Source organism: Chiloscyllium plagiosum, unplaced genomic scaffold (assembly GCF_037043375.1).
Source record: "Chiloscyllium plagiosum isolate Xiang-an unplaced genomic scaffold, Cpla_swu_hap1 HiC_scaffold_5, whole genome shotgun sequence".
Classification (NCBI taxonomy): Eukaryota; Metazoa; Chordata; class Chondrichthyes; order Orectolobiformes; family Hemiscylliidae; genus Chiloscyllium; species Chiloscyllium plagiosum.
Genome location: NW_028270143.1, coordinates 45,784,753 through 45,809,918, shown reverse-complemented (window position 1 = coordinate 45,809,918; position 25,166 = coordinate 45,784,753). Strand labels below are relative to the sequence as shown.

At 41.0% G+C, this 25,166-nt stretch overlaps 1 protein-coding gene across 2 annotated transcripts in view; it reads left to right on the top strand.

Moving 5' to 3' along the window:
* Window positions 1-25,166, top strand: part of slc25a13 (solute carrier family 25 member 13) — a 280,692-nt gene that overhangs the window by 192,777 nt on the left and 62,749 nt on the right. For both annotated transcript variants that reach the window (XM_043689904.2, XM_087986841.1), the window contains 2 exons: window positions 16,073-16,125; window positions 18,767-18,847. In XM_043689904.2, the coding sequence (XP_043545839.1) occupies window positions 16,073-16,125; window positions 18,767-18,847 (134 nt within the window). The remainder of the gene's footprint in view (window positions 1-16,072; window positions 16,126-18,766; window positions 18,848-25,166) is intronic.

The following is a 25,166-nucleotide window of genomic DNA, read 5'->3' as shown; positions in this document are numbered from 1 at the left end:
TTATCTTATATGCCTCAATTAAGTTGCTTCCCACCCTTTTTCTCTTAAAAGAAAATAGCCTCAAGTCCCTCAGCCTTTCCTCCTAAGACCATCCCTCCATATCAGGCAACATCCTAGTAAACTTCGTTTCAATCCTTTCCAATGCTTCCACATTCTTCCGATAATGCGGTGACCAGAACTGTACGCAATACTCCAAATGTGGCTGTATGAAGTTTTGTACAGCTGCAGCACGATCTCATGGTTCTGAAACTCAGTCCCTCTACCAATAAAAGCAAAAACACCGTATGCTTTCTTAACAACTGTATCATCCTGGCAACTTTCAAGGATCTATGTACCTGGACACTGAGATTTCGCTGCTCAGCTATTCTACCAAGAATCTTATCATTAACCCAGTACTCTGCATTCCCGTTACTCCTTCCAAAGTGAATCACCTCACACTTTTCTGCATTAAACTCAGCTAGCCAATTTCTGATCCAAACTGCTAAATCACCCTCAATCCCATGCCTCCGTACTTTGTGCAATAGCCTATCTTGGGGAAACTTATGAAACGCCTTACTGAAATCCATATACACTGCATCAACCGTTTTACCCTCATCCACTTGTTTGGTCACCTTCTCAAAGAACTCAATAAGGTTGGTGAGGCATGACCTACCCTTAAAACCGCGTTGACTATCCCTAATCAAATTATTCCTTTCCAGATGATGATAAATCCTATCTCTTATAATCCTGTCCAACACTTTATCCACAACTGAAGTAAGGCCCACAGGTCTGTAATTTGCAGCGTTGTCTCTACTCCCCTGCTTGAACAAGGGAACAACATTTGCTATCCTCCAGGCTTCTGGAACTATTACTGTCGGCAGTGACGACATTAAGATCAAGCCAAAGGCTCGGCAATCTCCTCCCTGGCTTCCCAGAGAATCCTAGGGTAAACCCCATCTGGCCCAATGGACTTACTTATTTTTACACTTTCCACAATTGCTAACACCTCCTCCTTATACACCTTAATCCCATCTAGTCTAGTGGCCTGTATCTCTGTATTCTCCTCGAACACATTGTCTTTTTCTGGTGTGAATACTGACAAAAAGTATTCATTTAATGCATCCCTATCTCCTCTGACTCCATGTACAGCTTCCCATTACTATGCTTGATTGCCCCTAATCTTACTCTAGTCGTTCTTTTATTCCTGATATAGCTATTAAAAGCCTTAGGGTTTTCCTTAATCCTATCCACCTATGACTTCTCATGTTCCCTCCCGATTCTTCTTAGCTCTCTGGTGAAGTCTTTCCTTACTAACTTGTAACTCTCAAGTACCCTAACTGAGCAATCACATATTATCCTAACATAAGCCTCCTTCTTCCTCTTGACAAGAGATTCAACTTGTTTAGTATACCATGCTTCCCATGCTCAACAACTTCCTCCCTGCCTGGCCGGTACGTACTTATCAAGGGCCCACAATAGTTGGGTCTTGAATAAACTCCATATTTCAATTGTGCCCATCCCCTGCAGTTTCCTTCCCCATCCTATGCATCCTAAATCTTGCCTAATTGCATCATAATTGCCTTTTCCCCCAGCTATAACTCTTGCCCTGTGGTATATACCTATCCCTTTCCATCACTGAAGTAAACGTAACTGAATTGTGATCTCAATAACCCAAGTGCTCACTTACCTCCAAATCTTACACCCGACCGGGTTCACTACCCAGTACCAAATCTAATGTGGCTTCACCCCTTGTTGGCCTGTCTACATACTGTGTTAGGAAATCCTCCTGCACAATTTGGACAAAAACTGACCTATCCAAAGTACTTGAACTATAGTATTCCCAGTCAATATTTGGAAAGTTAAAGTCCCCATAACAACTACCCTGTTACTCTCACTCCTATCAAGGATCATCTATGCTATTCTATCCTCTATATCTCTGAAACTGTTTGGAGGTCTATAGAAAACTCCCAACAGGACAACCTCTCTCATATTTCTAATTCTATATTAAGGAACACAAAACAAAAATACAAGAGGCTTTTCTGAGTACTCCTTGACTTCCTCCTGTACCACTTCCAGTGCCTTGCTAGAAGGATCAGCGTAAGATGAAAGATATAAACTAAAGGTGATATGGGGAAAGGATTTAATGGAATTATTATGCAAATTCTCAGATTTCAGTTGGTAGTGACAGCAAGTCAATATGAGTGATTTTTATGTGCTGTGTGGCAGTGTGATTTTCAGTCCTGACATCAGTTAGTTAGCAGACCTCCATCTTTCCCTAACAAGTGTCCATGCACTCCAACGTGCTGCTGATCTCCATGTCCTCCTGCATCACACATCGGCAAGTATTCCTTAACGGTAATAGTCTCTGCATCTTAGTATAGGGTGATCCCATTCTGCCTTTTTCTGGAATTTTGCATCCTTTTCTTCGCATAGAGGGATAGTAGATTGTGAGTATGAGCCACGTGACTGGATTTGTGAGTTACAGTTTTCCCATTACTTCCCTTGACAGAAAGACAAGTCGAGAGCCAACCCACAGCATCCAATTTACACATGGAGGGGCATTAATTGGCTCAAATACATCTACCCTCATCTGAGGACAAAGTCACTCCACTGCAACCTGATGGCACCTTTGCCGTCAGATTACAGCAGGCCACTTCTGAAACTACATGAAATCCCTAAAGAAAAGAAACAAGAGATTCAGATCTCTAGGTAAGTTTGATATATCAGTAAAGCTAAGCTGGCAAATCACAGCAAAGGAGGTGAGGGCTGTGTTGAGAATCCTGTGCTGGAGGGTAAAGATTGAGGGTGCTGTGATCTTGGAAAGGGCTATATACATATAATGGGCCCAGGGGATTTCTGAAGGTAGTCCCTCACTCACTCTGAACGTAAAAGTTGCATGAGTCCATTAAGATGAGATTCCCCTGCTATTGGAGAAATAGCAGTAAAGGTGGGATGAGGCAGTTCATTTTCTGTTAACTGGTCACTTAAGTGCTTCAATTTGTTCAGCGATAAGCTGACTGTATAACCCACCTTTGTGGTAGAATGAGAGATGGGTAAGGGGTAGGCAGATGAGACACAACATTTTGTGATTTCCCACCTTAAAACTTACCAATTGAAGGGAACTGTAAAAGCCATCGCATAGACTGAACAAAAGAACAGTTTGGCAATATCTGTGCAGAATGACTGAGAAATTGGTGAGGTGAGGGTGAGTGCCAGTGTGACTGGTGAGATGGAAGTTTGAGGAATGACTGCATGAGATGGGAATGTGTGGAGCTGCAAGCTATGTTGATATGAGAAATATTGTACAAGAGATTGCTTAGGAATTCAGAATATGAGAGTTGACACTTGAATTTGGGATGACACTAATCTTTCTTATAGTAAAGAAATCATTGAAGATCTTGGGGAAATGAAACCAACTCACTTCAAAAACTACTTCCCAAAGAGTCAGGTTCCTGATGTGTAGTAGACCCCCTACACCTCTTTACACAGGTTACTTGCACAAAAATTCTGCATAATATATATGTATGTAATATTCTTCTTATTTACTTTCATGGGTGTCACTGATTCAGACAATGTTTATAGCCTGTCTCTGTTTGCCCTTGTGAAGGAGATGGTGAGCTGCTTCTCGATCTGCTGCAGTCTATGTGCTATAGGTACATCTATAATGTGCTTAGAGAGATGGGGGGGTGGGGGGTTGGGGGCGGGGGGGAGTGGAGGGAGGGGTTTCCAGCTTTTTTGATCCAGTGATCCTGAAGGAATGGTGATATATTTCAAAGTCACGATGGTGCATGTTATAGAGGGGAACTTGTAGTGGTGGTGTACCCATATATCTGTTGCCCTTGTCCTTCTAGAAGGTGGTGGTCATGCTGGAAGGTGCTGTCTAAGCATCTTTAGTGAATTTGTGCTTTGTATTTTGTAGAATGGTGGAAGGACTGGATACCTGTGGATGTGGTGTCAATTAGCGGGCTCCTTTGTCAGGATGATGTAAAGATTGGATTAGATTCTCTACAGTATGGAAACAGGCCTTTCGGCCCAACAAGTCCACACTGACCCTCTGAAGAGTAGCCCACCCAGACCCATTCCCCTACCTTGTACTTATCCCTGACTAATGCACCTAACGCTATGGGCAATTTAGCTTGGCCAATTCACCTGAACTGCACATCTGTGGATTGTGGGAGGAAACAGGAGCACCCAGAGGAAACCCACACAGATACGGGGAGAGTGCGCAAACTCCACAAAGACAGTCACCCAAGGCAGAAATCGAACCCGGGTCCCTGGCACTGTGAGGAAGGGACACTGCGTGACCCAGCTTGAGTGTTGTTGGGGCTGCACTTATCCATTTAAATGGAGGATATTCCATAATACTTCTGACTTTTGCCTTGTAGAGGGTAGACAGGCTTTGGGAAGTCAGGGCATTAATTACTTGCTGCAGTATTCCTAACCTCTGACTTGTTCTTGTAGACACTGCATTTACATTGGCGAGTCTAATTCAGTTTCTGGTCAATGGTAGCCCACAGGATGTTCATGATGAAGGACTCAGTAATGGTAAAGTTGTTGGAAATAAATAAGTGTTGGTTAGATTGTCTCTTATTGGAGATGATCATTCCTGACATTTGTGTGGTGTGAATGTTACTTGCCAATGTTTAGCCAAACATGGTTATTGTCCGCTTGTTGTTGCATTTTGAAATGGACTGCTTCAGTATCTGAGAAGTTGTGAATGTTGCTGAATATTATGTAATCACAGGTGAATATTTTCACTTAATTTTCATTTAATGCATCCCTATCTCCTCTGACTCCATGTACAGCTTCCCATTACTATGCTTGATTGCCTCTAATCTTACTCTTGTCATTCTTTTATTCCTGATATAGCTATTAAAAGCCTTAGGGTTTTCCTTAATCCTATCCACCTATGACTTCTCATGTTCCCTCCTGGCTCTTCTTAGCTCTCTGGTGAAGTCTTTCCTTACCAACTTGGATGGAAGGTTATTGACAAAACATATGTAGATGGGTAGGCATAGGACATCCCCTGAGGAACTCTTGCAGTGAATATCCTGAAGCTGAGATAACTGATCCCCAATAACCAGAACCATCTTTCTATCAGTTGTTGTTTGATAGCACAGTTGAAAGCACCTTCCATCACATCACTGATGAATAAGAGTAGACGAATTGGACAGTAATTTGACTGGGTTGGATTTTGTTCTGCATTTTGTGTACAAAAATATATGGGCAATTTTCCACATTGTTAGGCTGATGCTAGTGTTGCAGCTGTACTGGAAATGCTTGGCTAGAAGTGCAACGAGTTCTGGAGCTTGAGTCTTCAGTACTATTGCTAGAATGTTATCAGGGTCTACAACCTATGCAATATCTAGTGTCTTCAACTGTTTCTTGATATCACATGGAGTGAATCAAATTAGCTGAAGACTGATATCTGTGAGGCTGGGGACCTTTGGAGGAGATTGGGATGGATTATCCATTGGGTACTTCTGGCTAAAGATTATTGCAAATGCTTTAGCCGTATCTTTTGCACTGATATACTGGGCTCTCTCGTCATTAAGGATGGGATATTTGTGGAGCCTCTGTCTTCAATGAGTTGTTTAGTTGCCCACCATCACTCATGACTTGATGCGGTAGGACTGTAGATCGTGGATCTGACTGTTGATTGTGTGGTCACTTAGCTCTATCACTTGGTGCTTATGCTGTTTCACATGCAACTAGTTCTGTTTTGTAGCTCCACCAGGTTGACACCTCATTTTTAGGTATACCTAGTGCTGCTCTTGTCATGACTTTCTACACTCTTTATTAAACGAGGGTGAATTGTCTGTCTTGAAGGCAGTGATAAAGTGGGGAATATGTGATACCATGAGGTTGCAGATTATGTTGGAGTTCAGTTCTGCTAGTATTGATGGCCCAAAACGCCTCATGGATGCGCAGTCTTGAGTTGCTAGATCTGTTCAAAGTCTGTACCATTTAGCATGGTGGTGACTCCACCCAACACGATAGAGGATGTGTGAAGGTGGGACTTTATCTCACCAAGTGCTGTGTGGTGGTCACTTTTACCGATACTGTCATTGATAGATGCATCTGCAGGTGGCAGATTGGTAATAAAATCGTGTATGTTTTTCCCTCTGTTTGTTGCCTCACCACCTACAGTGGACCTATTCTAGCAGCAGAATTAAGGAGAACCCCAAAGCATTTTATTCTTATATAAGAAGCAAGCGGGTAACTAGAGAAAGGATTGGACCACTGTAGGATAATGAAGGAAGTCTGTGTGTCGAACTTGAGAGAATGGGTGAGATTCTGAATGATTACTTTGCATCATTGTTCACTGAGGAGAGGAACATGATGAATGTTGAGCATAGAGATAGAAGTTTGATTAGTCTGGATCACGTTGACTTAAGTAGGGAAGACGTGTTGGGTAGGCTAGAGGTTATTAAGGTAGACAAATCCCCAGGACCGGATGGGATCTATCCCAGGTTGCTGAAGAAGGCAGGAGAGGAAATAACTGGGGCGCTGACAGATATCTTTATGGCATCCTTAAACACAGGTGAGGTGCCAGAGGACTGGAAAGTTGCTCATGTTGTCCCCCTGTACAAGAAGGGTAGTAGGGATATTCCAGGTAACTACAGACCAGTGAGCCTGACAGCAGTGGTGGGAAAGTTGCTGGAGAAGGTATAGAAGGATAGGATCTATTTATATTTAGAAAAGAATGGGCTTATCAGTGTTAGGCAACATGGTATTGTGCGGGGGAGATCGTGCCTTACCAACTTAATAGAGTTCTTTGAGGAAGTGACCAAGTTGATAAATGAAGGAAGGACTGTAGATGTCATATACATGGACTTCAGTAAGGCGTTTGATAAGGTTCCCATGGTAAACTAATAGAGAAAGTGAAGTCACATGGTGTGTAGGGGTTCTAGTTGGGTGGATAAAGAACTGGTTGAGCAACAGGAGACAGAGAATAGTAGTTGAAGGGAGTTTCTCAAAATGGAGAAAGGTGACCAGTGTTGTTCCACAGGGATCGCTACTGTGGCCACTGTTGTTTGTGATATACATAAATGATCTGGAAGAGGGCACTGTTGGTATGATCAGCAAATTTGCAGATGACACGAAGATTGGTGGCAGAAAGCATAAGGAACTGACAGAGAATACAGGAGAATATAGATAGACTGGAGAGTTGGGTGGAAAAGTGGCAGATGGAGTTCAATCCAGACAAATGTGAGGTGATGCATTTAGGCAAGTCTAATTCTAGAGCGAATTATATAGTGAGGAGAAGAGCTTGGGAAAAGTTGATCAGCAGAGAGATCTGGGAGTGCAGGTCCATTGTACCCTGAAGGTTGCTGCACAGGTGGATAGAGTGGTCAAGAAGGCATATGGTATGCTTGCCTTCATCGGATGGGATATTGAGTATAAGAGCTAGCAGGTCATGTTAAAATTGTACAAGACATTGATTCGGCCGCGTTTAGAATACTGTGTACAGTTCTGGTCGCCACATTACCAAAAAAGATGTAGATGCTTTGGAGAGGGTGCAGAGAAGATTTACGAGGATGTTGCCTGTTCCGAAAGGTGCTACCTATGAAGAGAGGTTAAGTAGGTTTGATTTGTATTCATTAGAAAAAAGGAGATTGAGGGGGGACCTGATTGAGGTTTACAAAATCATGAATCAGGGTAGATAGAGATAACCTTTTTCCCAGGGTGAAGGATTCAATAATGAGAAGTCACGTTTTCAAGGTGAGAGGTGAAAAGTTTAAGGGGGATACATGCAGCAGGTACTTTACACAGAGGGTGGTGAGTGTCTGGAACGTGTTGCCGGCAGAGGTGGTAGAGGCAGGCGCGGTAGATTCTTTTAAGATGCATCTGGACAGATGCATGAGTAGGTGGGGAGCAGAGGGATACAGATGCTTAGGAATTGGGCGACAGGTTTAGGGAGTAGATTTGGATCAGCTCAGGCTTGGAGAGCCGAACGGCCTGTTCCTGGGCTGTAAATTTTCTTTGTTCTGTCCTTTTGGACCTGACCAGCTTAATTGGCACTGCTGCTGTAGAGTCACACGTTTGGTGGAGAACATTGAAATCCTCCCACCCAGAGTACATTGTGTGCTATTGTCACTCTTAGTGCTTCCCCCAATTGTTGTTCAACATGGAGGAGTACTGATTCATCAGCCAATGGAGGATGGTACATGGTAAACAGCAGGAGGTTTCTTTGCCCATGTGGCCATGAGATTTTAATGGGATCTGGAGTCAACGTTCAGTACTGTCAAGGAAACTTGCTCCCAACTGTATACCATTGTGCTGCCGTCTGTGCTGGCTCTGTTGTCCAGGTGGGACAGGACATATATAGGGATGGGGATGGTCGTGGTATGTAAAGTATGATTCTTTGAAAAAGACTATGTCAGGATGTTGTTTGACTCGTCTTTGTCGTAGCCCTCCTAATTTTGGCACTAGCAACCTATTCGTAAGGAGGACTTTGCAAGGTCGTTGGGCTGTTCTGCTGTTTTCATTTCTGGTGCGTAGGTTGATGCCAAGTGGTCTGTCTGGTTTCATTACTTTGTTGAGACTTGGTGACAATTGGCACAACTGAATGGCTTACTAGGCCATTTCAGAGGGCAGTTGAGAGTCAATCACATATCTGTGGTTCCAGAGTCCCATGTAGGCCAGATCAGGTGAGGACGGTGGATTTCCTTCCTTGAAGGACATGAGAGAGCTTGATGAATTTTTTGAACAATCAACAATGGTTTCCTAGTCAATCATAGATTGTTAATTTCAGATTTTTAAAATTATATTCAAATTCCACCATCTGCCTCAGCAAGATTCAAATCCAAATCCCTAGAACATTACCTGAGTTTCTGGTTTGATAGTCTAATGATAATATATTAATACCACTGGGATATTCTGATGTTTGTTTTAACTTCTGTCTGTTTTCTTTTTTCCATGTTATGTTTTCCTATATTTGCTTCTGAGGAATGTGCGTTTAGTTTTGCCATTCACTTTCTTGTCACAAACCTCTTTTAATTTCTTATCGTATTTATTGCTAGTTCACTCATTCTTTGCTTTTTTTAAACAGTTTCTTCATCACCGATTTTTAGACTTATTTCTAATTTAGGTAACATTGTAACTCCATTCTTTTAATCAGTTACTGTAGTTGCCTTCATCAGTAAATTCTGACGTTCCTAGTGGAGTTTTTTTTATTTTTCAAGGAGGTATATTACAGTTGAGAGTATTGCATTATTTATTTTAATGCTTAACATTTTATAACTACTTTTATAACTTCTAATGTAATTTCCCAACCCAACTGACTTGCCCTCCTAGATATATAATCGACTTTCTTTAAATTTGAGAGATTAGTTTGAAATGTGACCATATCATTGAAACATCTGTCATGTTATAATCACTTTTTCCCTGGAGGAGTCTTTGCTATAACATTACTAATTAACTCTGTTTCATTACACAATACAATAATTGTAGTCAGTGCTGCACACTCAACAATAAGGACAATAAACAGAGATTAGTCTGCCATATATCTTCATTTGTTATGTATTTGCAGTCCTAGGCTATCTGCAGCAACTCTATTTTACTCATGTCATTGTATGTGAGTCTGTAACATATAAAATTTTTGGTGGGTAGTAAAAACTAACCACTGTAAGGATCAGAGATTTGATCAAAGTAAAGATGGACCTTATAGGAAACAGGCCTGGGGCTAGTGTGCTCCTACAGTCTCAGTAGTAACATGGGTTGTTATCATGTATTCTGTGTATAGTTGTAACAATGCAATAAACTCAATATTATCTCCTCAACAAGACTGTTCTAGTTAGACCAGAAATGTAGATATCCTAATCCACACTAGATTTCATGTAGTATGAAGGAATTCAGACACAACATGGTGAAAAGGTGTGTCCCTGCCACTGCATAGTGAGCAGTGGTGACCAGTATTATTTTTAAATGTTGCCAACTAAGCCAAATTAGAATTTAGGGCTTTGGGAAAAGTGCAGGGAAAATGATGCTGATGACTGAAAAGATTTCAAGGGAAACAGATACAGCTGACAGCAAACTCCACAAATTTCATGGCAACTTTCAACACAGAGGAGTACTTCGTAGAATGACACAGAAAGCTTTTAAGATCTGGCAGATGTTCTGAGTAGAAGAAATCTGCAATTCCAAGGAAGAGGCACAGGCAACATTGTGAGGCAGTGCATTGTAGAAGTAATTGTGAGTCTGAGTTGAGCAATGAGTTAAAGAGACATTCAGGACTATGTAAGTTAAAAAACAAAATTCAGCTGAACTAAAGGGGAGACTTTAACCAGCACAGTTCAAGCTGAAAGGATAATAACAATAATAAAATGTTGCAGATTCAACTGGGTTTTCCCATCTTACCATGTGAACATTATGAGTTTGAAGTGGGGTGAAGCTCCAATGTAGCCACAAAGGGTGGAAACCCTCTATCACAGTAACGAAGCTTAGGAAAACCCTCCATTATGGCAGTGAAGTGTAGGAGAATCAATTTACTGCAGATGAAGAATCCTTAAAGAAGAAAGTAGTCACTTTCAGAAAATTGCCGAACAGATCACAATAACAGAAAATCAAAAGACTGCAAAACTACTCAAGTAGATATAAATGAAGTAGAGCAATCTGCAATAAAAGATAATGGCTTATGTTTTCCTAAGGAAAATCAGTGACCCATACCAAAAATTTTAGCATGCATTTACACCATTGGGCATCACATAAACTTCAAGTTAGATACAAGAGCAAAGTATTGTCAAATGGAGAGCTTTTATTGAGAAAATATTGCTTACAGCCAGCACGGTTCATAGCAGTTATCGTCAAAGGTATGCTGCGAGCAACACTCCAATATAAGGAGTATCAAATAGTAGAAATCATGATCAAGAACTTTCATTCCTGAGTAGAAAATAATGCATTGATCTGAGTCTCAAAAGTTGCAAGTAGGTTAAACAAGTGGTCAAAGAGAAACAGGTGGAAAATTTTGCTGAAGTCTGTTTACATGTGGCAGAATCTATACAAAAAGTAGAATCTCCTGAGGTTAGTTACATGGGAAAGAAATACTTCATACTGTAAATGAGATAGAAAGCTGTGTCTGCAGTGTTTGGGTAGAAATGTTTTCCACTGTTATCAGCCCTGAAGATAGTTCAAATTCCCAGTGATAACCAAGTTAATAGAAAATGAAAACAAGGAGACAGGAACTGTACCAGATTCATCACTCAAGATGACGGAAGCATTTGTAACTGTAATCAGGCTTAATATTGTACAGTATTGTGAGCCATTATCTGCTCCAAATTTGAGTCTGCCATTAGAAGCTGAGAGGATTAGGATGGGAGGGAGTCAAGCAAATTGACTAACATTCCCACCTTCCAAAGATGAACTCCAGAACTCCAAAATCAATAAACGATCCAAAATACTGCAAAAGAAAAAAGATCATCTGCTACAGCAGGCACCATACCAACAGCTACAAAGAATAATCACTGCTGAAATACACCGTGCAACAGATACAAGAGATTAAAGAGACAGCTACAGACCTCTGACCATCAGGAAGACAATCCATATCTACTGTCTTATACCCAGCAGGCTAACATTCTTTCAAGTCTAAAGAGAACGCATTTGAGGAGCAAAATCAAACCTCTAGATTGCTGGGATTTGTGAGGTCAAAGAGATGGTGTAATTTAAAAGTGTATAACAATTTAATAATTTTATGGAAAAAGATTTCAGGTAGGGATGGGTGCTGTAAATGGGTTTAAAAGGTATAAAGAGAGTATCTTTTTATTTTCTGTATTTCTTAATGTGAACTGAAATTGGAAAAGAACTGATTTAAAAAGCAAGGCTTGTTGAGTGATTGCTGTGCTTTCTGAAAATATGTGACCAGATACAGTGTTTCCACAGCTGCTGGTTCAAGCAGTAGTGAAAGGTTTGCACATGAGCTGGAGCCAAGTGCTCTGTTCAAATGGAGATTCAACCAGCAACAAATTACTGTTTGTTCTGTGACTAGTGATAAATAATCAATGACAAAACTTTCTGTCTACCAGCAAATATGTGATTGGTTCGCAGGTACCTGTATTACTTGGGGTTCTCAACAGGTTAGGGAGAAGTCATAAGATCCCCATAAGCTCAGGGTGTGTCAGGGCTCCCAGCAGAAAAATATACCTTAAGCCTGAAGAAACTCAATTTATTTTTCCTCCAGCAATTGCTTTAAGTTGTGAGTTTTAAAAAATATGTCAGACTTTTATAAAAAGTGAGCCAATCACCCTCTGCGCACTGAAAAGAAGTGAAAACATCTGAAGATGGAATATTGAGATGCAATGTTCTGAGCAGCACAAAAATTATCTCAGCAAATCCTGTGAACAGAGACCACTGAACTATTTTCCCCATTAGGGAAAGGGTGTTAGAGTTTTAACTAGTTGAATTCTATACAGACGTTCCATAATTGTTTACCTGCTGGAGTCTATTTATTTGTAATAAACTGTAATTCTTGTTAAGTACAGAAACCAGACCCATATTTTCTGTCAGTCTGGATCTGAAAGTCAGGTAAATTGGGGATTCTGTCTACTTTACAAAAATCTTTAACATTTGTGATGAGTCAAGTCTTGATTTCCACCAAGCTACCCATTTGAGGTGTAAAATGGGTTAATTCAGTAAACAGCGCACACTGTGATAATACCACAGAGACTAAGTTAGAGTAAAGAAAGAGTTTGTAGGAGACTGGCCTGGGTTTAGTGTGCTTTTAACCGTACCTACAGTAATGTAGCTTATCTTATGTAATCTGCCAATTCTTGCAGCAATGCAATAAACTTTATTATTTACCTAATAAAACTTGTCTAGTTAGACCAGAAAAGTGGGTTTCCTAATCCACATAAGATCACGTCAGGCTTGAAGCAGCCCATTGCAACTTTGCTTTTACAGCATCCTCTTTCTGTTTTTGACTTGTTACATTTTTCAAATTAATCGCAACACCAGCTTCAGGAAGAATATTTTATCTTTCTCTTAGGTATCCTGTAGCCCATTGCTCTGAAAACTCAGTAACTTTAGACTTCAGCTGCAATCTTCATTTTTTATACAGTAGGATTTTACTACAACTCAACCTCTCTATCTTAGACAGGAAAATATTTTTTAAAAAGTAAATTTGAACTTTTAGTTAATAGTTGAAAAGTTGATGTGATGAAACTGTAACATTTATGTGTTTTTCAAAACCATTTGATACAAGTTTGGGTTCTTGTAATTCTTTAAATTAAGAATATGAGTTTGTCTGGGTGTTTGGAGCTAACAATTAGCTCTTAAAAGTTACAATACCAGTATTTTATGTGAGAGGAAGTTACCCAGAGCTACAGAGTCACTATCATAGTGTCTTACACCACACAAACAGGTATTTCAGTCAAATCAGTCCATGCTGAACACCAAACTAAACTAATCCCAACTCCTTGCTCCTGGCCCATATCCCTCCAAACCTTTCCTATTTATGTGTCTATCCAAATGTGTTTTTAAACTTCATAATGTACCTGTATCCACCACTTTCTCAGCAAATACATACTACACGCGAACCACTCTCTGTGTAAAAAAAAAGTCTTATGTCTTTTTTTAAATCTCTTTCCTCTCACCTTAAAAATTTGCCCCTTAGTTTTGAAATTCCCCAACCTAGGTATAATACAACTCCTATTAACTCTGTCTATACTTCTCATTCTTTTATAAACCTCTGTCGTATCGCTCCAGTGAAAAAGGTCCCAGCTTTTCTAGCTTTTCTTTATAACTCAAATTTTCCATATCTGGCAACATCCTGACAAATCTCTTCTGAACCCTTTCCAGCTTCATAAAATCCTTGTAATTTCCTACTAACTACTACGTACCACTCTCACCTTGGCTGATGAATCAGAACACTTGGAAGAAGCATGAGGAGTGGTGGTGAAGGAATCATCAAGAGGGAAAAAGTACTTGACCCCATCCTTGCCAGTCTGCCTGCCGTCCATGACAACATCAGTGGGAACGATTACTGCACAGTTTTTGGGGAGATCAGTCCTGTCTTCACATTGAGGATACACTTGTCATGATCGTGCTGTGGGCCATCAGAAGCAGTAGATTTGTACTCAAATATGATTTGCATCCTCATATCCTCCACTCTGCCATTAATATTAAGCCAGGGATTAGCCTTTTTTTCAATCAAAGGTGCAGGAGAGCATGGTAGGAGCAGCACCAGGCATAACTAAAAATGAGGTGTCAACCTGTGTGTACAACATAAGATTACATGCATTCTCTACAGCATAAACAGCAAGTGGTGGAGAGTGCTAAACAGTACCATAACCAACAAATCTGGATTATGGGCAAGATATTGTGGATGCTAGAGAAGACTGAAGAAAATCAGCAAGTCTGACAGCATCTATGCCGAGAGAAATAATTAACATTTTGAGTCTGGTATGATTCTTTTAGAGAGCTGAGGTTTTCAGAGCTGAATAAAGACTTAAAGACTTGTGGTATCAAGGCCACATATGACTGAATGTGGTATCAAAGAGCAGTAACAAAACTAGAGTTAATGGGAATGGGGGAAAATTCTCTACTATTGGAGTCATACCTTGCACAAAGAAGGATGTTTGTGTTCATCTCAGCTCTAGGACTCTAGGCTGAATCATCTATAGTTACTTCATCAATGATCTTCCATCCTTCCATCATAAGGTCAGAAATGGGGTACTCACTATTAAGTACACAATGTTCAGCACCACTAACAACAACTCAAATACTGAAGAACTCTGTGTCCAAATGCAGCAACACCTGGAAAATATCTAGGCTCAGGCTGTCAGGTGGCAAGTAACATATGCACCACACAAATAGCAGGCAAGGACCTTCTTCAACAGAGAGAATCTAGCCATCATCCCGTGGTGTTTATTGGCATCACTGAATCACCACTGTCAACATGTTGGGGGCCACCATTGACCAGAAACTGAATTAGAGTAGCCATGTAAGTACCGTGGCTTCAAGAGCAGGTCAAAAGTTAGGAATCCTGCTCTGCATCGCTTGACTTCCCCCAAACCTGTGTGTATCTATAGTACACAAGCCAGGAGTGTGATGGATCAGCCCTCACTTACCTGGAGGAGTGCAGCTACAATAAGACTCAAATCTGACAGTATGAAGGACAAGCTGTCTGCTTGGTAAGCGTCGCACACTCAAAGATTCAGTCGTTCCACCACCAACGCACAGTAGCAGCCAAGTTCATCATCGACAAGAAGTTTTGCAGAAATCCACCAAGAGCCTTGGCATCTTTCAAATCTGATTACTGTCACCTAGAAAGACAAGGGCACTGGATGTATGGGAGCACCACCACCTGCAAATTCCCTTCTGTGACACTTACCAGATTGACTTGGAAACATGTTATTCATTCACTATTGCTTGATCACAATCCTGGAACTCTCTCCTTAATAGCATTGTTAGTGTATCTGTACCACGTGGACTGCAGCAGGTCAAGAAGGCAGCTGCCTGCACTTCTCCAAGGCAGATAGTAATGGGCAATGGATTCTGGCCCTGACAGTGAAGCCTACATCTCTGAATGAGTAAAAGAAATATAAGGGGACCATCTGGCATACCAGATCTGTGAATACCTGATGTTGAAACTGACTTCAATTTTTCATTTCAGATTTGAAGAGGAAATTAATCTTCTTCAAATATTGATGGCTTCTAAGGTATTTGAGAATGGCACTTAAATTCTGTGCTACGCAATGTATACTTTCTGTGAAGAGGGTCAACAATGGGGATGGTGGGGTGTTGGGAAAGACTTTGGTTTTATGATCACAATAACATTAAGAACATTTATCTTATTATGCAGATATGTTCATCACCAAATTATTATTGTTATTAATGTTGGTTTGTCTGTGTATTTCCAGTGATTACTGCTTTAATTTCCCATTTCTAAGATCACTTTTACTTTTTGTCTGGGATTTCCCACTTGTTTGAGGAAATAAAACTCATTAATAGAAAATAGAACTGCTGTTCTTCCTTCTTTATCATTGACTTACTGCTTGCTCTTAGCCATAACTGAGAAGCTCTTCTCAAAAGAAGACATACATTTGCTCTGATTGATATTAATAAACCTAATCCTTGTGTGTGTTCCCCATTATAGGACTAATACCACAGCTGATGGGTGTTGCACCAGAGAAAGCTATAAAACTTACTGTAAGTGTTGTAAATACATTCTTAAAGATATTACTTAACTTTACAAAGTATGTTGTGGTTCTGTTTGCCGAGCTGGAAATTTTTGTTGCAAACGTTTCGTCCCCTGTCTAGGTGACATTCTCAGTGCTTGGGAGCCTCCTGTAAAGCGCTTCTGTGGTGTTTCCTCTGGCATTTATAGTGGCCTGTCCCTGCCCCTTCCGGTTGTCAGTTTCAGCTGTCCGCTGTAGTGGCCGGTATATTGGGTCTGGGTCGATGTGTTTGTTGATGGAGTTTGTGGATGAGTGCCATGCTTCTAGGAATTCCCTGGCTGTTCTTTGTTTGGCTTGCCCTATAATGGTAGTACTGGGACAACACTACCATTATAGGCCAAGCCAAACAAAGAACAGCCAGGGAATTCCTAGAAGCATGGCACTCATCAACAAACACATCGACCTGGACCCTATATACCGGCCACTACAGCGGACAGCTGACACTGACAACCGGAAGCGGCAGGGACAGGCCACTATAAATGCCGGAGGAAACACCACAGAAGTGCTTCACAGAAGGCTCCCAAGCACTGACGATGTCACCTAGACAGGGGACAAAATGTTTGCAACAAACATTTCCAGCTCGGCGAACAGAACCACAACAACGAGCACCTGAGCTACAAATCTTCACCCAAATTTTACAAAGTATCATGTCATGCTTACTATAGAAATGTTTCATTCTCTGATGTTGCATCTGAATTTGTGTTTGAACATTTTGCTATCATATATGCTCATGTTGACTGCTATAAATATTTAACACAACTGTTAGTGACTTACCTTGCAAAACTGACAACTTCCTGAAGAAGGGCTTATGCCCGAAATGTCAATTTCCTGCTAAAGATTCCTGAAGAAGGGCTTATGCCCGAAACGTCGATTCTCCTGCACCTTGGATGCTGCCTGACCTGCTGCGCTTTTCCAGCAACACATATTTCAAAACTGACAACTTGTTTGTCACTCCAAACATAATTACTTCATTTTAAATTTACACATGCATCTTGGTTTACCAAATTCCAGAATATTAATGATCTTTCAGAATATGTATAACATCATGTTTTGTCAACGTTAGAAACTCCAGGTGGAATTCTGTGCCTTTCCTGATGGTAAATTTGTGAGGAGGATAGTGGATGTGACTTTGTCCTCATTCCAGTGATACTATGGTTACCTCAGCAGCTAGTTGGGGGCTCACCATGCAAGAGGTGTGAAAAACAAACCCGGCTTTGATAATTTCTGGGCATGGAGTGATATCCCTTGTTCAAGGCTATCAAGTGACCCAGCATCAGGAAAGGGACCCATTGACAACCACTACACTGCCCCTGCTGTCGACCCTTCTCAATCGCCATGGCTGGCAGCGTGCAGCAGGCAGGACATATACCCCTGGAGTCTTTGATCACAAAGAAATGCCTAACATTGGCTTGTTAAATACTTAACTGCCTCGAGGTATGACAGGCCTTCCTTAAAATATGCAGTATAGGGGTTTTACCTGCTGTGTAGCAGGGGATACATGTAACTCCACAAGATTCCACCCTATGAGCATATTTTCTTTAATTTTCTTCCTTTTGTTCTCTCTGCAATTCTAAGGTCAAGATCAGAGATGTTAATAGTGTGGAGTCGAATCTTTCCCATCTCAGGCATCCAAGGTGAAATCTTGACATTTGAGACATTCTTGGCTGCTCTCTGGAGAGTTGGCAGCTATCTCTTGTCACCTCATTTTGGAAACTGTCCTCCATTTTATTCCACTGAGACATTTGACACAGCAGTCCACAGGGACTGAGATCTTATTTACTGAGAGCTGACGGCCGGTCAGAGCAGTAACTAGAGAGGTAGTGACTGTTGCCTATATGACACCCATCCAAAGTTGTGATGGTCACTGCATCCCAGGAAAAGGTACGTGATGATAGAAGGGCGAACACAGTAGAGGGGTGCCTTTAACAAGGAATCCTCAACTGCCTCCCTTAAGCAAGACTGGAGGAGTCTAAGCCTTAAGTGAGCAAATAAACGTCTGGCCATAGGCTTAATTGGCCAACTCTTGCCATTCTCCCACTTGGAGACAGCTCAAGATGGGACTTCAGGGATTCTGTAGTCAGTCATAGTTTTGTGCTGAACTGCATAACCTACTTGATTCCTAGTCACAAAAGAGTATCCCCATTTCAGTGATTTTGATTTCTATCTTTCACAGCAACTGTTCAGCTCTTTCTGAGTGAGATTGTCCATTAATGCACGATTAAGATCAATTCTGTGCTGTAACCTCTTGTTCATTGTACACTGAACTGGGACTGCTGAAACCCTTTGACATCAAACACAAATTTTAATTCTTCCATTCTGAGCTGGATTTAAATCCAGCGTCCAGAAATTAAAAGTAGTGACTTATACTAGATTTTATTTCTTAGAAATGTTACTTCTCTGGTATCTTTCCCAAGGTGCCATTCTTTGTGAATTTGACTGGATAATATCAGGGTGCTGTTAGTGAGGTATAGCTGCAGACCTGTGAAGTTTTAAGATAAATTCAGAATGAAAAACATTGACATATGTGCTTTCTGCTATTGTTGACAGTTAAAAAAAATAGATTTTGGAGATGAATTTCATTGTTTTATTCAAAATATTTTATTTAATTTCAGACAAATGATTTTGTAAGAGACAGATTTATTCGGAAAGATGGCTCCATTGTACTTGCAGCAGAAATACTTGCTGGTGGTTGTGTGAGTATTGATGTTTATGATCTGACTTGTTGATCTTCCTTTGTGATCCTCATGGGCAAAGGTTTTCAAAAAAAAAAATTCCCTTCCTATAACCATAGTGGTTTTATAAAAGCATTCAAGGAAGACTCACATTGTCACTTCCTGATGCATAGGTCTAGCATAGCAAATGGCAATTTCATTGTGGACTGAGATTTTCTAAGATCAAACACTAAATATGTGGTATGATGTGAATGCTGATGTTTTTTGTTATTTTGGAATTGGTGTGAGAAAGAGCTCAGGAGAAATGGACCTTGGTGTAGTGATTGTAACAGGGAACCCTGGCTGATAGATAAGAACAGGTGGGTCAGACATCCTATTCACTCTGATAGCTGTCTCTGAGAGAGCTAGAGCATTGTCAGCAACTCTCCACATATAAATAAAAGGTGACTTGGTGACAGAATACTGCCCTCTGTGCAATTATTTCACTTAGTTGATGAGTATTTTAACCAGAAAGACTTGAACTTACGTGCTACCTTTATGGCCTTAGGATGCCCCAAGAGCTGAATTTACAATTGTGATCACTAATGTAATGTTAGAAAATGAAGATGCTACAGGAAATATGCATTTAGAAAAGTTGGTCAAACTTTTTAATAATGTTTTTCTAAAAGCTAATGCACAAAATGGACAAACCGAGGCTGTTGCCCTAGCTCCTGGTACAGGCCTCACCCACCCCTGGTGCATGTTCCCCCTTTTCTTCCAGTGCAGGCTTCACCCTGTTCCTAATACAGGCCTTGCTCCACTCCTTGTGCATGCTTTGCAAGGCCCAAATCCCAACACCCTCTCCCCCAAAACACACGCAGACACACCTCTTGAAGCCTCCTCCCTCTGCTCTAGGTTCGGATCTGGTCTGCTCCAGTTCAGGCCTCTCCCTGCTCCCAGTTCAAGCCTCAGCCTACTTTTTACAGTCCACCCCCCAAAATGCTGGGAAAAGATCAGATTATAGGAGGTAAAGGTGTGGAAGAGTAAATAGGTGTACTTAGTATTGAATAGAGCATAGCTTTCAAGCTCACCTCAACTCAATGTCAGACAACTGTTGTGCTACTTTTCCTTTTTTTGAGCACGCTTTTGGGTAAAGAAATTGAATTAACTACAGTAAATAATGTGTGGCAAAGCCATCAGAATGATTTTCATTTTGGAAACGAAATTAGTGAAAATTCTGCTTCAGTCAGTGGAGGAATGTGTGTTTAAATTTTCAGTTCTCATTTAAAGAGATCTCCTGATTGAGCAAACAGAAAGTGCTGGAGAAACTCAGCAAGTCTGGCAGCAACTATGGAGAAGGAAACAGAATTAAGATTACAAATCCAGTGTATATGACTTTTCTCTGAAACTGAAAGTGGCTGGAAAAGCAGGTAGTGTTGTACAATTAAATGTTAAGTGTTAAGTTAAATGTTAAATGAGTGTTAATGATAACAGGGAAGAGACACATACGCAGTTCAAGTGTGAATAGTAGATGTTAATAATAGAAAATAAGTCAGCTCTGTTAAGAGCAAAGCAATGCATACAAGACACGGGGGCTTGCAGTGGTAATCAAAATGGGTTAAAATTAAGATTTCATCTCTGATTTGTTCAACTCCATGTTGATTCCTGAAGACTGTAAAATACTGGTAAACAAAGTGATAATCCTTCTGAGGAAGGGTCACTCGACCTGAAAGGTTAACTCTGATTTCTCTCCACAGATGCTGCTAGACCTGCTGAGCTTTTCCAGCAATTTCTCTTATTGTTCCATACATGCACCAGCCTCTATGCTGAAAAAGTTCCTTTTGATTTTTTCTTCTCTCACTTTAAATCTGTGCCCTCTAATTCTGGATTCCCCTATCCTGGGAAAACAATATGGCTGTTCACCCTATACATATCCCTCATTATTTTATATACCTTGTATAAGACCATCCCTCAGCTTCCGATGTTCTAAGGAAAAAAGGCCCTGCCTATTTTGCCTCTCCCTCTAGCTCAAACCCTCCAATAGATTGAATAATGTACAAGTAAACACTGGTTCAAGTGAAATTACAAATTGGATTAAATGTGTGACTGGGTGACCGCTGTGCAGAACACCACCAATCTGTCAGACTGAACGTCTGTTATCTTTAGCTGGCGTACCACCAGAGAAGAAGAATAACAGATCTGTGCTGGATTTCTGTGGAGCTGTAATAATGCATACACCTTGCACAACTTTTTAGAAGCTCCAAATCGTTGGATTATACCTCAGTTGCAAACTCTATCCCCTGCTTATAGGCAGATGATGGTAATAAGCCAATCCCAGGGCAAGGGAGAAGAGATGATTGAGCTTGTATGTCCATTCAAAGCCATTATTGAGTATACCATTCTTAAAAATCGCTTCAATTGCCTTAACGGATCTTGAGAGTTCTGCAATATGCACCCCAAAAAGTGTAACAAATAACAATGGTCTATTGTACATTGCTCAGCTTGGTGTTGCTACGTGGACAGATATTGTAAGGGGAGGATCAGGAGAAGAAGCAGAACCGCCTGCCTAATCCTTCTTCAGATGAGGAGGATCGCGATTGTTCAGAGCGTGAAGTTGAATCTATGAATTCAAAAAGAAACACATAACCCAAAGAACTGTGGGTGCTGGAAATCAGAAACTAAATCAGAAATTGCTGGAAAAGCTCAGCAGGTCTGGCAGCATATGTGGAGAGAAAGCAGAGTTAATGTTTCAGTTCTGAAGAAGAGTCACTGGATCTGAAGCTCACTTTCTCTCCACAAATTCTGCCAGACCTGCTGAGTTTTTCCAGCTATTTCTGAATGCAAATGAGTCTTTCAAGGATGTCAGGTCCATAGGGAGACCTGGTCAGGATATTAGAGAAAACCTAATCTACACAGAATGTACATAGCAGTGATGGATTTATGATCATTATTCCAATCCCAGACCTCCATCACCTTCCTGGCTGTATAACCAACTCTGCCATCTTTCCTTGCCACATATTTATATTGATTCATTGATAGGTACTGCTGACTAGTACAGCATTAATTGCCTATTCGTAATTGTCTAGAGGATATTTAAGAGTCAACCACTTTGTTGTCGTTGATGTGTACTCTCATGTAGACCGCACTAGGTAAGAAGGCAGATCTCTTCCTAATTATCTCCAAACCTGTTTCCTCTACAACCTATAATAGTGTGTGTGAAGCAGTATTTTCACATAGTTGATGTTGAGTACTGGTACAAAGGATATCACAGGAGTGCATTCAAATGTGATGGCCTCCATACCCAAAGCACTATCGTTGAAGTGTTTTTTAAATAAAACTATACCTGTCTCATTTACAGTGGTTGTGACATAAATGAGCCAATATTCTCTGAATGCATAAATTTTTGGGAGGTGGGATTCCACTGCATCTGTATTTAAAACCATGTTCCACAGTGTGATCATCACAGAAATATAATATCAGATGACCATAAGACAGGAGTAGAAGTAGAGCATTCATCCCTTCAAGTCTGCTCCATCATTCAATGAGATTATAGCTGATCTGATAAGCTACAACTCCACCTTCCTATACTTTCCTAATAACCCCTGATTCCTTTATTGATTAAAAATCCATTTATCTTAGTCTTGAATATGCTTAATGGCCTAACCTCGACAGCCATCTGTGGTAAAGAATTCACAGATTCACTACCCCAAGAAGAAATTCCTCCTCATCTGTCTTCAATAGGCGACACTTTATTTTGAGCTTATGCCGTCTGATCCCCGACTTTGCCAGAATGAGAAAGAGTCTTTCTGCATCCTTATGATTCAATATGTCACTTCCCATTCTTCTAAATGTCAATAAGTATAAGCCCAACCTGCTTAATATTTCAGAGGAAAATCCATTCATGCTCTGAATCAATGTAGTGAAGCTTCTCTGAATTGCCTCCAATTCCATTATATTTTCCTTCGATATAAGAGGACCAAAACTGTTCAGTGTTCCAGGTGTGCTCTGACTAGTGTCTTCATTCAATAAAAAATGCAAGAAAATGCAATATATTATTCAGGAATAATGTTGGTATCTCCATCCTCTCTTCAGCTATCGTGTTATGAGAAACATGGGCATGCCATGACTGTTACCTTCTTGGTATTATGATGGACCACACCAAATTCAAACCATGTTAAAGAATCACATCAAATGAATTATATTGTCCATATATTTACAAGTGCAAACTCGATGGAAAAAATCACCTATGCCATCTTTGAGCTTATCATTTCTTAACTTTACTTTTACTTCTGCTTTTCCTAACTGCTATCCTGACACCACTGACTGAGATGAAGGCAGTCTACTCAATGTATTACTCCATTGCCTTGGATGATCATTCCAGGTATCTTTGAAAATGCAGAGTCTTGAAACATGAGAGTGCAGAAAAGTCATGTTTGTTGGTTTGAGTTTATGTGCTTACTGGTAGAGGGTGTAAGGAGATATTGGTAGCAGTGGGATGTCCTCAAAGGAAGGTTCAAATGCATGTGTTCCTCCTCCATCTGGCTGTCTGAAGGCAGTTCCCTGCCATCCTAAGGGTAAGCAACTCCAGCAGGGAGGTTCAGGGGTTTCGTTCCCTTTTTGTATAGACACTGATGCACTGAGCACATGGCATCATTATCTTCTCCATGGGTGTGGGAGGTAACAGGAGAACTCAGAGGAAACCCCCAGAGGAATGGGGAGAACATGCAGACTCCACTCATACAGTCACCCAGGTGCTTAGCGTTCTGAGGCAGCAGTGCTAACCACTGTGCCGCATTGCCCATGCCGTCACGTATGTATTACTGATAACCCCGTGAGAAAATTATTGAAAATGTGACATTAGCACTCAGCTTTACAGATCACAACAGATTGTTTACTCTTTTTCTGAATTGGTTGCAGTTCGCCTGGTCACCCTTTGGTGGCTCTTCATGACTACCTCTGCCCAGGTTGCTGTGATCTGGTTGGAGGGCCTTCTTACACCATCTTCATGGAAAAGCAGCTCTTGCCTCCCGCTGATGGCCTGGTGAAGAACCTGCAATAGGGATAGTTGGTTTTTCTCCAAAATATATAACACTTTCAAGCAATGGAGCATGTTAGTAGCAATACATATCTTCCATGTTTGAATAGAAGGCTTTTTAAAAGGTGTATAGAAATACAGCATAATCAGCTGTTAGCAGGTTTGATCAATACAATGTATATCCCTCATCACTAAATTTTGCTTCATTGGAACTTGGAATTTTAATTACAGTCTCTCAACCTTCTCTCAGGGTACTGGCACAGTATGTAGTGTTTGGGCTCATTGGAGCCCATCCACTCCAGGCCATTTTCTCTATGTACCATTCATCCTTTCTTCCATTTTTCTTCATCTTTGAGGCTGGAGCGCTATCGGTGGAATGGTGAGTTTAGCACAGCATGGACCGGGATTCTTGACAGTGGTGGTGCCTGGAGCCTGGACACCCAGTGGCAGTAGGCCTGGAGCCTGGACACCCAGTGGCAGTAGGCCTGGAGCCTGGACTCCCAGTGGCAGTAGGCCTGGAGCCTGGACTCCCAGTGGCGGTATGCTTGGAGCCTGGACTCCCAGTGGCAGTAGGCCTGGAGCATGGACTCCTGGCGGTGGTAGACCTAGAATCTGAACCCCCGGCAGCAGTAAGCCCAGAACCTGGATTCTTGGTGGTGGCAGTGTCTGGAGTGGGATTCCTGGCAGTGGTAGGCCTGGAATCTGGACTCTTGGTGATGTCAGTGAGGCAGGGCAGCAGAGCCAGGGTCTTCTGGGGCATCAGTGACATCATTGCTGATCCCAGAGCAGGATCCTTTGAGGACTGGTATCCTTTGTGAAGACCTTGCAGAAGCCCTGAAGCCATGCTTGAGGCCCCAATTTGGACAGAAGTGAACTCTTATTTGAATAATTTATTTTTACCCTTATTGTAACTCAAAATAATGCTGGATTGTGGTGACAGAATATTTTTCCCTGTATCTTCAAGGTATATGTAACAATAAGTTATTCATTTATTCATTCAGTTGAGTGGGGATAGGCAAAAAGTAATTCGAAGTGGCACTGTTATCTGGTTAAGACATCAGAAGTGGCAACCTATTGGCAAAATCTGAGTCTGCAAAATGTATTTGACTTGAAATCTGTAGGGTTTGTGTTGAACTTCTTAATCTTATAGTAGTATAATTTATTTTAATTATATGTTAACTTGCCAGTTTCATAATTGCATTTTCCAGTAAAATAATCAACACTTTACTGTTGGAGAAACATTGTGTTCAGTATTTCAAAACAAGTAACTGATTACAACAAAGATTTGCAATTTGTAGATTTTTACTTTCATGTGCTCAGTGGAGT